Source organism: Rattus rattus, chromosome 8 (genome assembly GCF_011064425.1).
Source record: "Rattus rattus isolate New Zealand chromosome 8, Rrattus_CSIRO_v1, whole genome shotgun sequence".
Classification (NCBI taxonomy): Eukaryota; Metazoa; Chordata; class Mammalia; order Rodentia; family Muridae; genus Rattus; species Rattus rattus.
The window spans coordinates 110,082,894-110,095,818 of NC_046161.1; the positions used below are offsets into that span (position 1 = coordinate 110,082,894).

A 12,925-nucleotide genomic window follows, 5' to 3' on the forward strand; every position below is an offset into this window, starting at 1 on the left:
CACATATGACCTGATGCAAAGAACCCAGCTGAGACTGTGTCCCTGGGGAATTCGTGGTTGGCATGGTCCTTAGATCACAGAGCCTGAGGGAGTTCAGCCATCATTCAAGTTTGAGGCAATGGACTGCTAGTGAGCTGCAGATTAGGAAAGCCCCTATACACACACACATACACACACACACTCACAAAAACACTCATGCACATGCACAGGCACACACACTCACACACTCTCATACATACACACACACACACACGCACACACACACACACACTCTCATACATACACACATGCACACGTACAAGCATGCACACACACATTCACACACTCATACACACGCACACACACTCTCACATGCACATGCACAAGCATGCACAGACACACACACATGCACGCCAGCAAACATGCACACCCACATTCACACACGCACACACACTCTCACACACATGCACACAAACACACGCACACACACACACACACACATACACACACACACCCATGTTAGCAAAGGCTATGTTTCCTGAAACCTTATCTACTGACACACTTCTCTGGCACAACCGTTGTGAGTACAGTTGTCCAGCTGAAAGGACACAGAAATTGATAAGGACCAGGAACGAGGCTGGTTTTGGGGAGAGGGAAGGAGTATGGAGGAATCTCTTGACTGTTTCCTTTATCAGCACTATCATTCCCGAAGCAGAAACAAGACTTCCCAAAGCAAGGATCCTTCTGTGTCTTCCATTAGTACGTCTGCCATTCAACAAGATACATCTGAGCTGAAGATATATCTATTAAAGACGGGGAAAGGCAGAAATTCTAGTCTAGGCTGGCTTCCTGCGCCAGCCTTGTGAGCAGTTTTCCCAACAGAGACACACGAGGTTGCTGACTGTTAATAGTAATTGGTTTGACTTGGATTCATTTGGTTTGATTTTCCCACCAGGAGTCTAAATGCTCCCCCCACCTGGGAAATTATAAGGAAATATATTACAGATGTCACGCACATAACTTCACACAAATGCAGATGTTAGGATGGTGTATGGCAGGCCGTTGTTGCTTCAGTTTGTTGGGTTTGTTTTTGTAGCTCACTCTGTAGCCCTAACCTAGAACTCACAGACGTCCATCTGCCTCGGCCCCACGAGCGCTGGAGTTAACATCATGTGACACACCTGGATGCTTCATTGTTTCTCTGAAAGCAGGTCTCACCCGGTGACCCAAGTTAGCCTAGAACCAGCAACTCTCCTGCCTGTGCCTCCTAAGTTCTGGGAAGATAAGGTTAAAGATGAATCTGGTCTTACACACTGCCTCAAAGGAGTAAGACCAGGTGGCAGGAGCCCTTCTGTGCTCTCCCATCCCTGCTTTCCCTGGGACTCCCTGGCCTGGGAATTGCAGGTGGGGCCTCTGCAATTCTGAGCTCTTGAGTTTTTCTTGAATTGAGTTGTTTTCGGTGGTGGCAGGGTACCATTTCCTTTTCTTGTCTGAGGGCTGTTGTTGTAAATGTTGACCTTTTGGAATCAAGAGTTAGCAACAATCTCTCTTTCAGTCTTGTTGTCACTGTTGCTGTTGTTGTTAAATCTTTCACAGAATGTAAACAAATGTGAAAACAAACTAAAGACCTTGCTTTCTAGGAAAAAGCTGGCTACAAACAGAGCTCGCACCTTCAGTTGTGTGTGAATGCACTGTTTGGGTGGTTTTGGTTGTGGTTGGCTCTGGCGCCCTAGCCTCAGCTTCAGAGATGTGGTGAATCTCTGAATCTTGTTTCTCAGCCCCACTGCCTGGCAGGGTTCTCTCCCACTCTCCCAGGAATCCCATTCTCATCACCTTTTTAATTGACAGATTAAAATTGAAGCTTAGCACGGTAGAGCATGCTTGCAGTCCTAGCCTTTGGGAGACAGGCAAAAGGATCATGAATCCAAGGACAGCGTGGCCCACATAGTGAGTTCCAAGGCAGCCTGAGCGCTCATAGAGAGAGATCCTTTCTCAAAACAGAACTAAAGGAAAATAAGTCTGTAAGCTTCATTCATCCCTGTTCATCAAGAAAAACATCTTTAATGACATACCTCTTAAACTATGTATGGAGTTCAATGATTTTTAGAGTATAGAATTCAGATTTCCATCACCTCAAAATAAAAAATCCACAGTGCTCAGTCACTGGCTACACAGACGTACCTTGAAGATAGTTGAAAACAGGTGCAAGCTTGGCTCCAGACCCTGTCAATCAAGCAAACAGCCCAACCGAGCAAGCCATACAGGTTTTATATACTGTATGTCTTTATACTGTATGGTAGCACTTAAGTGTGTAACAGAATATCCTGAAAATAAGAAATTAAGTAACTTTCTTGGTGAGCTGAGCGGTGTTTTAACATTGTTGCTAGGAAGTGTTTCCCCAGGCAGAATGCATGCCGACCAGCCTGGCTGTCAGTTGTGAAGGCTGCAGGATCTCTGGTCCAAAGTTCTGAAAATAACATGGACATTAGCTGCATCAGTTGGCTCTTACACTCATGAAGACTTCTTGACAGGACAGGAAGCTGCTGGACATTCTACCTACAGGAGAAATATTTACAAAATTGGAGTCTGTCTTCTGGTATCTGCCAGGGTCTTGTCAGCCAAGTTCAGGACATGATTCTAAATCCCCCAGATTGTTTAACCACATCACTGTATCTTAGCCAGGAGTGCATCCCATCTCAAGAAAACACTTTATTTAATGCCTAAGAGATAACTGCCCCCCCACCCCCATCCAATTAAAATTTTGTTTTAAGATGGCAGGAGTTTGTTCTTATCTTCAGGCTCCATTTCTAGACTGCCCTGCCAACCCACTCAGCTATGTAGTGACCTCTTGCCTGGAAGCCTCAGACTCTGCAGAGTCATCAACAAGAGTTGACATCAACGCCATTCAAACACCCATCACACTGATGTCTGACTTGCCACCACTGATCATGACTGTTGTCAATAGCAAACCCTTCCTTGGTTTTCAGTGTAGTTTCCCTGGACTTACGATAGTCAGTTTAATCATCAACTAGGCACAGACTTAGAATAACCTAGGAATTGAGTCTTGGTGAGTGATTGTCTACATTGGGTTAGCCATTGGATATGTCCGTGGGGAAAGACCTGCCCACTCTGGGTGGCACCATTCCCTTTGTAGAGGGTCCTGGATTGTATGAGAGTAGAGAAAAGGAGCATGCATTGGTTCATTGCCCTCTATTTTTAACCTATAGATGTGCTAATGATTAGCAGTTTCCAGACTCCTGCATCCTTACCTTCTCTGAGACAATTTGCTTTACCTTGGAATGTAAACTAAAACACCACCTCCCTTAATGTGTATCTGTAAAGATATTTTATCGAACCAAAAAGGGACAGAGGCAAAGACTTATCAATGGAATCAGATTTTGGCAGCTATAGCCTTATGGAATGGAATTCTGAAACAGTAAGACTTGAATGTCAAAATCAGTCCTCTATCCACAGGCTGCAGACTGAGTACTGTTCATGTGCAAACATCGGTCTCCTAATACACTTCATAGTACATCCCTGCTCATGGCCTGTTTGCTTAGTAACTTATGTATTCATCAGATTCCTTAGAGAACGTTCCGTAGAGAAGGTTTCCTCTGCATTCACGGTTTGCTTGAATGGTGCAAGAGACCTGCCCACTGGAGCTCTTAGGTACCCAGGTACAATATAAGAGAGTGATAATCTTGGAAGGAATCTTCTCTTGAGCAATAGATCTCAACAGTGGATAAAACATGCAGGAAACATGTTAGAAGAAACTGAAGTCCAGTCTTGGTTACTCTGTTACAGCACATGGGCTAGCCCAGTCTTGGTTACTCTGTTACACCACATGGGTTAGCCCAGTCTTTGTTACTCTGTTACAGCACTTGGGCTAGCCCAGTCTTTGTTACTCTGTTACAACACTTAGGCTAGCCCAGTCTTGGTTACTCTGTTACACCACATGGGCTAGCCCCACTTGTGGATCATTAAAATGTGGCCACCTGAATAATGGAAAATATTCTATCCCACAGGCAGCCAATATGTTCTGTTCCTGTGAGCTGCCCATTTTTTAAATTCCTCCTCTTACTCTATTTCTGTCCTGGGTTTGATTGGCAGTCTTTGCGCTGTCACCTCACCCCGTGGGTCTCTTTGTGGCTTCTTTCTTTCCCCTCCATACTTGGCTTTGAGATGAAGTAGAGAAGGAAAAGGGGGGTAAAGTTTCTACCCTGATCTGATTCAGAACTCAAGAAGAGATATGCAGATGTCATCAAGCTGTCATCAGAATGACCTAGATAGCACATGTGACAGCCTTTTGTAAGGAATAATGAAACTTCATTTTGGGACCAGTCCCTCAGTCCCTGAAGGTCATCATTATCCCAAACTGTGCCAAGAATAAGTTTGGACCAAGCCACTGGGTCTCAGAGATGACTCCTGTGTGCATATGTATCCAGGGAAATGTAGATATATTACCTCTACCCATCCCAACTGCTTCAGCCACATTCGCTCTCCCCACACCACCCTCCTGCATTTGATCGAGCCCCTAGATCATTCTTACTTTATTCCAGAGCCCTGAAGTTCATTTTGATATCTGAGTTTCTACCAACTATCATCAATGAATAAATTTCTAGATATGTAAAGTTAAATACAATTTTCAGCAGGAAGAGGACAAGAAAATGCTCAATTTCATTTGACCTGCATTGTTTAGTATGCATTTCAAAGTTAGATCTGAGTGATGGACGTTCTACTTCAATTAAAAGCATATCTAGATAAAATAAAGTCACATCCTAGATCCACGCCATCACACTTCTATGTATAGCTCACACTCTTAAGGCGTATGATGTATCGCATGACCTGAAGGTCTTATGTGTCACTGACATGTGCCATGTGCTTCACCCCACAGGTCTACAACATGGGCCCCAGCACCCTTCCTGGATCTTCTGTCAGCATCTCCTTCCCCAGCCGGCTGTCACCTGGTGGTGCAGAGATGTTTCAGGTTCAGGACATGGTGGTGAGTCCTCCATCTGTGTCCTCCATTGGTTTCCTCTTTGAGCTGCCTGTTTGAAATGCGTATCCACTTACTCTGGAGTCTTCTCAGGAGGCTCAGGAAGTCAAAGTGATTTCACACTTAGGAGACATAGCAGGGGGAGCCTGAAGAAAGACCTTCATCTCTATGTTGAGGCAATTTGATTGATGCCAAAAGACCTTGGAAGGGATGAGGAGGGAATGGTTGTAAACTTGTCCCCCAGGGTAGCTTGTGGTGCCTCTGGGAACTCACGAAGACTATCTAATGTGTACATGCATGCATTTCCTTGAGGAGAGCCTCAATATTTGTAAAGATTGTCAAAGGAAACTGATACCCACAGATTAAAGATCCGTGGGGTAAGACACGTGCATGATGAGACTGAAGCCCAGGTTCTTATGCAGACCATGAGGCTGCCTGATCCTGTGTCACCTGTAGCTGACTTTGCCTGAGGGGACACTTTATACGCCATGTGTGGCCATTGCTACACACCTGCTTAAAAGTGGACTCCTTGGCTCCAAGGATTTTCTCCCATTGACTTTTATCCTTATCTTCCCAATGGCTAAAGGGCTCAGGCCTCCCACTCCTTCTCTGGGGCTCAGTAAGACCCACAGATCAAAATCTAGCCTGTTCTGATGATACACCACCAGTGTCTCTCCAGCCCAGACCCCTTCCGGGAAATTCAGGATTTAGTAACCAACTATATCTATCAGTGCCTAACGGACATCTTGGTTTTACTTAAACTCCAGTGGTACCCCTCCGGGTCAGCATTGTTGTTGTTGTTGTTGTTGTTGTTGTTGATGATGATGATGATGATGATGATGATGATGATGATGACGACGACGACGACGACGACGACGACGACGTGGCTTATGGCACAATACCATTGCTGGAGTAGATTTATAAAGAAAGAAGGTTTATTTTAGCTTACAGTACTGTCCACAGTCTAAGGAGTAGGTCTCAGGAGTGAGGACCTTCATGTCAACAGTATCCCAAGGTGGTACAGATCACCATGTGGCAGGAAGTTTGTGCATGTGTCTTTGTATGTGTGTGTTTCTGTATGCTCATGTGTGTCTGTGTGTAGACATGTCTATGTTTCGGTGTGTGTCTTGTGTGTCTGTCTCTGTGTGTGAGTGTGTGTACATACGTGTGTTTATGCATGTGTGTGTGCATGTGTGAGTCTGTGCGTATGTACATGTGTCTGTGTGTACATACATGTGTGTGAGTGTGTGCACATGCATATGTGTGTGTGTTTGTGTTTCACTAGGCTCTGCCTCTCCTTTTATGTAGACACCAGCAGTTGATCACAGGACCTACACCCTGGCGATTTTGCTTACTCCCAGTCACCCACCAACCATCCCACCTTTAAGTGTATATTAAGGGGGTGGGGGATTTGGCTCAGTGGTAGAGCGCTTGCCTAGGAAGTGCAAGGTCCTGGGTTTGGTCCCCAGCCCCGGAAAAAAGAAAAAAAAAAGTGTATATTAAGCACTGTCATGTTAAAGACAGGAGATTAACTGCCAATGTGAGTATTAGAGAGCAAACCACATCCACACCGTAGCACCTTTCAGGCCTGCTTTTCTGTCACAGCAAACAGCCACTCTGTCCTTCAGCCCAGGGCAAAGGCCTTGCCTCATCCTAAATTCTCATACACCTCACGTCCAGCATACAAGCAAACCTAACATGTGCCCCTTCGTGAAAGTCCCAGTGTGAGCACTGTTTGTGCCTTCAGAGGCCTGGTCTACATTCTGCCATCTATCTGTCACTCAAGTTGTGGTACGTGGCCCTCACTGGTGTCTCTTACAGCCCATCCTTGGTTGGGTCTTGACACACTTCTGTGTAAAACATGCCCGTGGCTCTCTTTCCCCTATAATGTCCACAGCAGCTTTGCTGTCCCCCTGCTCTATGACCTGTCATCTGTCACAGCCTCCTCCCTCCCAGCCTCCTCCCTCTCAGCCTCCTTGATGTTTCCACCTCCAGCATTCAGCCTTCCTCTCCTTCCCACTGGAGTGTTCTTTCCCCAGAAGTCCATGTAGCCTCCTCCTTTAGATTCTGTCACTGAGCCCTTCCTTCAGCCTCTGTCTTGACACTCCTCACCCCTCTTGCCTGCTCACATGTCACCTTGTCACCAAGCTGACACCCTACATCTATTTTCTTATTAGACCACTTAAGTTCTCTCTCTCTCTCTCTCTCTCTCTCTCTCTCTCTCTCTCTCTCTCTCTCTCTCTCTCTTTCTCTCTCTCTCTCTTTCTCTCTCTGTGTGTATGTATGTGTTGCTCTCTGTCTCTGTCTTATCTCTCTGTCTCTGTCTCTGTCTTGTGTGTGTCACTCTCTGTCTCTTGTTCTATGTTTGTCTTTCTCTGTCTCTGTCTCTCTGTGTCTCTGTCCTTCTCTGTCTCTGTCTGTCTCTGTCTGTCTCTGTCTCTGTGTGGGTGTGTGAGTGAGTGAGTGTGTGTGTGTTTATGTCACTATCTGTCTCTCTCTCTCATTCTGTGTGTTTCTGTCTCTGTCTGTGTCTATGTGTGTCTCTGTCTCTTTGGTCTCTCTCTATGTATCTCCCTGTCTCTGTCTCTCCCTGTGTCACTCTCTGTCTCCCTCTTCCCCTCCCCTCCCCCCTCTCTCTGTCTCTCTTTCTCTCTGTCTCCCTCTGTCTCTCTCTGTGTCTGTGTCTTTCTGTGTCTCTCTCCATCACTCTCTGTCTCCCTCTTCCTCTCCCCCCTTCTCCTCTCCTCCCTCTTCTCTCTCACTCCCCTCTCTCAGACCTAATACAGTGCTCAGACTATGATGCAGATGTTCAGAAAACATCTGTGGAGCATGAGAACAACTCCATATTCTAAAACACTTGCTAACTGTGGGTTCAGGGAAACACTGACAAAACTCTTCACAGAACCCCTCTGCCTGGTGACTTGATCTGTAGTTGGGGTGCAGGCATCCACCTCTCTCTAAACCCTGGAAAAGAGAGCTCAGAGGAGTCAGCACACAGAAAAACACATGCAAGCCAGACTCAGAGAACCAGGAAAGCATGGGGGGTAGGCAGACGGCCAGGGAGATGGTAGCTCCATATGGTTTGAAAAGTGGGACAGCAAGCCATGGCCCGGGACACATTTAAGCCATGAGTCTAAAGGACACTGCCACAGGGTGGAGGCCTGGGACGCTTTGTGGGATGCTGTCACAGTTTCTGGCATCTGCGTCCTCTTGGGTCACATGGGCCAGGGACTAAAACCATGTGAGTGTTATTAGTGCTGAGCAGGTCCTGGTCCCTGGGGTGCCTGCTCACGATGACACATGTATACCTGTGTGTCCTGTGCTGTGCCCCCGTCTGTGGGCCCCGCTGAACCCACACGAGACTATTCCCCACTATTGCGTCCCATGGAGTGACACTGTCTGACCTTAGCTTGAGCTCAGCAAAGCACACATTTCTGTCTTCTTGCTTCTTGCGTTTAGTGCTGTCAATTGAGCCCAGGGCCTCATATATGCCAAGCATGCATTCTACCATTGGACTGCCCGCACTCCTCTCCTTCTTAACTGTTAGTAACCATAGTAACCAAAACCTTACCTTGTCCTCACTATCTGGAAGAATGGTGCTTTCGTTCAATTCTGTACAGCACAACAGTATTGTAAGAGCTGATCATATGACCATCTACAGTGTTATAAGGAGACACAATCTCCACCCACCCCATCCCATGAGCAGACCTAACTGTGGACCAAGTCAGAGCTTTAAGTCACTTGGATATTCAAGGCATCTCAGAGCCAGGTGTATATGAACTCTTTTTTGTCTTCCCTGGTCTCTTGTCCACAGATACGCATTAGTTTTTCCCAAGGGCCTAGCTGGTGACCCCAAAGCTCGCAAGAAGAAAGAGGAGCGGGCTTCTGGTTTGTAAGTTCCCAGAAGCAAACCCGTACGGTTTTGTCAAGACTGTATTTAGGGCATAGTCAGTCACAGAGTCCTCAGAGGCTAAACCCACTGAAAAGACCAGCCATGAGCATTAGCGTGAGCTAGGAAAGCAATCCCCAGACAGCATATGTTGAGGCACTGTGTTCCTGTGATGAGCTCTCCCTGTGTGACTGATGAGGAGCCTAGGAACAATCTTGGGGTGGCATGGAGCATACAAGCAAGGACCCCAGACACTCCAGACACTTGTTTCACAGGCCTGACGCTAGCTCACCCTTGGCCGTAGGGCCCATGTTTTCTCAAAGTGAAGGTAGCACCCAGCACAGCACAGCACAGCACAGCACAGCACAGCACAGTACAGCACAGCACAGCACAGCACAGCGCAGCCCTCTCTGGCTCTGTGGAGACCCCTCAGTGGATCAGCTGTGACTGGCTAAGGTGGTGATGTTTCTACCACATCCTTCACAACTTTGAATGGAATAGGAATTCCATTCAAGGGACTCGGGTAGCCTTCTGGTTTCCTCTCTGCTCCTGTGATAAAAACAATCTGACCAAAAGCAAACTTGGGGAAGGAATGGGTTTATTTAGTTTATACTTCCAGGGTCACAGTCCTTTGTTGTGGGAAGTCAGGACAGGAAGTCAAGCAAGGACGTTGAAATAGAAACCATGGAGAAATGCTCCTAGCTGGCCTCCGGGAGACATTTCTCATTCAGACCACCATCGCAGATACAAACTACAAAGGCGTTAGCCTTCTGTAGCATCAAAATACTTCACAGACAAAGCTCAAAGGTGTTTTGGGAAAAGACGTTTGCAACATAGGGAAGTGACCTATGATTTGTTTTTTTCAAAATAACAAGGAAAAGCCAAAAATATCATACAAACGGGGGTAGGGTGGGGTGGACCGAAAATTCACAGATGTTTACGTGGGAAATAAGCAAACCCAGCCTCCCCGTAATGAGAATATCACAAGCTAAGGATCTAAGGATGAGGTTTAATCTTTGAACACATTATTGGCTTGGATCAAGAACAAGGAGTCTATCAACAGATACAACAGGTTTAAAAGACAAAGAGAAACCGTCAGAACTTACATGAGTTCTAGGGCCCCACTTCCAGGAATCTGTTCCAAGACACTGTAATCTACTCAGCTAAAAGTTTGACTTTCTGACAGGAGATTTGCACTGGCACAGTCTCAGCACCACCGTAAGCCTTTCCTATTGATGAAGAGGAAAATAACTCCATGCATTCCACCCCAGCTCTGAAAGGGGGGTATTAGAGTCAAGATAGCAATTAATACTAAGCTTACATTATTAGGAACTTATCACGAACTGGGGAGATGGCTCAGAAAAGAGTTAGAGGGACATCCAAGGTCTGCGTTCATAAGAACCTGGGTTGGTAGTCACTCTTGACCACCGGACTGCACAGCCACCTGCCAGGCCTCATGACATTATTCCGTCTGCCAATGGAGATGTCACCCAGACAAGGCCTGCATGGCCTTGTCTCCGTTTGAGAAACCATGTCCACATGATGATATTTTCTCTAACATGCTTCCATGTCCCTTGTATGTCACAGTTTGTCTGATGACAGTGGTTACTAAATTAGGCTGTCAAGAAAATTTGGTTTCAAGCCACACGCACTTTCATTCAACAGGTACTCTGCACCCAGCGCATGTCAAGGGCTGGGTTACAACACGGAATGAAAGACAGAAAGACAGAGCCGTAATCGTTCCCAGCCCACATGTAGCTTACCTTCCGGTGAGGGAAGACAAAAATAAGGAAAGCCCACAGCTCATCACTTAGTGCTAATGCTATGGAGGCAGAAGAGGGTCGGAAGGCAGGGTGGGTGGCCAGTCACATATCTGAGCCCTCCTGTCAGGGCAGGTAACTAAGCAACCCCAGGAGAATGTGTAGTGAGCTCTTTCTGCTTGGTGGCCTTGACACGTTTGTGGATGGTCCGTCTGCCTTATCATTGCTTGGTTTGATTTTTCTCTTCAAAAGTGCCAGCCCCCAATGCCTCGGGGCTACCTCTATGCAGTATTCAGATCAGACTCCCGGAAGTCTACATACGTATGCTCATTAGTGCTCACGATGGAGGAGTTCCCTATCACCACCAGTCACTCACTGTTCTGGCAATGGCTTCCACAGCGACAGTGACACTGGAGAAAAAGTGAGAAAAGTCCTGGGTTTTACAGTTTGGCTAGCCTTGGGTGCTAATTACAGCAAGAAGTCTCCCTTGCAGCAGGCTTGCAAGAGGCTGAGGCTCAAACTTGTACATCAGCCACGCCTGATGTTTTCATGCACCAGCAGATAAGGCAGATCAGAACTGAGGAACTCAGTTCTGCCTTAATGTCTACTACTGTACCCAGCATGAACTCACGCTGCTTTCTGAGCCCCTCCTCCCTCAGCTTTCCTCTAGAGGAATTCAATGGCTTGCCCTGTTCCTAGCTGAGAGGGTCTTTCTAGGGAGAACACTAGGCTTAAGCTACCCCTCCCTGGCAGCAAGAGATGGATTTACTGCCCCAGAGTGGCTTAGGGGATCACATGATCTAACCCTCTCTCTATCTTTGGGCAGAACGTGGTCAAGATGTCTTTTCAGTACAACAGAACCATATTTCCAGCAAGTTCTCTCTGCTAAGCCGTCCCAGCATCCCTCAAATCCCACTGTTATGACTACCCTTGGTCTCTGAAGCTCATTTCCCTCCTGACCTTTTCTTAGCTAAAATGGAAAACAGTTGCCTCATCCCCTCATTGAGAAGTTGAGCCATTGCCTAATCATTCTCACCCCGTTCTTTTACACGGAACGATAAGAGCTATTTTCTCTCTTTCCTATCCTGGGGCATTGCCTTCGTTTTCTCCGTGGGCTCCAAAAAGGATAAAAATTCAAAATTAGCCAGCATACGCTGCAATGTTTGCTCAGTCTCTCCCATCAGGAGTCATTGCCTCGGCGGTGAGAACCTGTGTCGTACGTAGTTGGAGAACTCCCTCTGGCCATGATTGCTTCTCTATGTAATCCCACGACACTCTTGAGGGTCTCTGTAGAAAGATCAAACAGGAGGCTCCATGATAGACCTTTGTGATTCCAGCGCTAGGGAGGCAAAGACAGGAAGATCTCTGGGGCGTGCTAGCCAGCCAGTCTAGCCTAACTGGATAGTTCCAGATTTAGTAAGAGACGGCAGCTCAAGAAAATATGGTAGAGAACGATTGAGGAAGATACCTAATATCAACCTCAAGCCTACATGCGAACACACACAGACACACACACACATAAACACACCACACACACCACAAACATATACACTCACATACACACATACACACATACCCACACACCAAAAACACATACACCCACATACACCCACACACATACAGCTACACATGTACACACACACACAAGCTAGAAGATTGTATTGGCTCAACCACAAGGTCTAAAAACCTCCATACATGCCCCAAACCTTCTGGCCATGTTGTTCACTAACCCACCCCCAACCTCCCTCTAATTCGATGCCTTTCAGCCACTGACCCTTTAAGGATTGCCACCATGTGCTTCCCTGGCCCCTTTCCTTGCTCACAGCTTCTTCTCCTTTCCTGCCCATCCCCCCATATCCACTTCCCAGCCCCTCTCTTCCATCATGCCTTCCTGGGGTTCCCGTAGATGATGCTTCAGAATGTAGGCCCAAGTCCAGAGCCTGACTTCTCAGGGAGTCTGCCCAGGCCACCAGCCCCAAGTCTGTGAACCCCACTCTTGGTTCCATTTCACTGTGGCATTTCCTTCCCATCTTTGTCACTCACTAATGTCACTATACTTGATGTCTGTCACCTTCTCTCAGGAGAGCCAAATGTCATGAGAGCCAAGGACACAGCCCTGATTTCTGTATATGTCCAATTCGGTGCCTAGATGGAAGGATGAGCTAGGAGAAATAAAAATTCCACTGCCTACATCAGCTACACCACCGCCAGATATAATTTCTCTGCCATGGGCTTGGGAGGTAGATCCTTAGCGATCGATAAACTCTGCGATGTATCTAGAGGGGGCTCCATGTGTCCAAA

At 46.8% G+C, this 12,925-nt stretch overlaps 1 protein-coding gene across 1 annotated transcript in view; it reads left to right on the forward strand.

Moving 5' to 3' along the window:
* Itga9 (integrin subunit alpha 9) overlaps positions 1 to 12,925 on the forward strand; it is a 293,447-nt gene that overhangs the window by 242,234 nt on the left and 38,288 nt on the right. Inside the window, exon 23 of the mRNA XM_032911092.1 lies at positions 4,874 to 4,981. Within this exon, the coding sequence (XP_032766983.1) occupies positions 4,874 to 4,981 (108 nt within the window). The remainder of the gene's footprint in view (positions 1 to 4,873; positions 4,982 to 12,925) is intronic.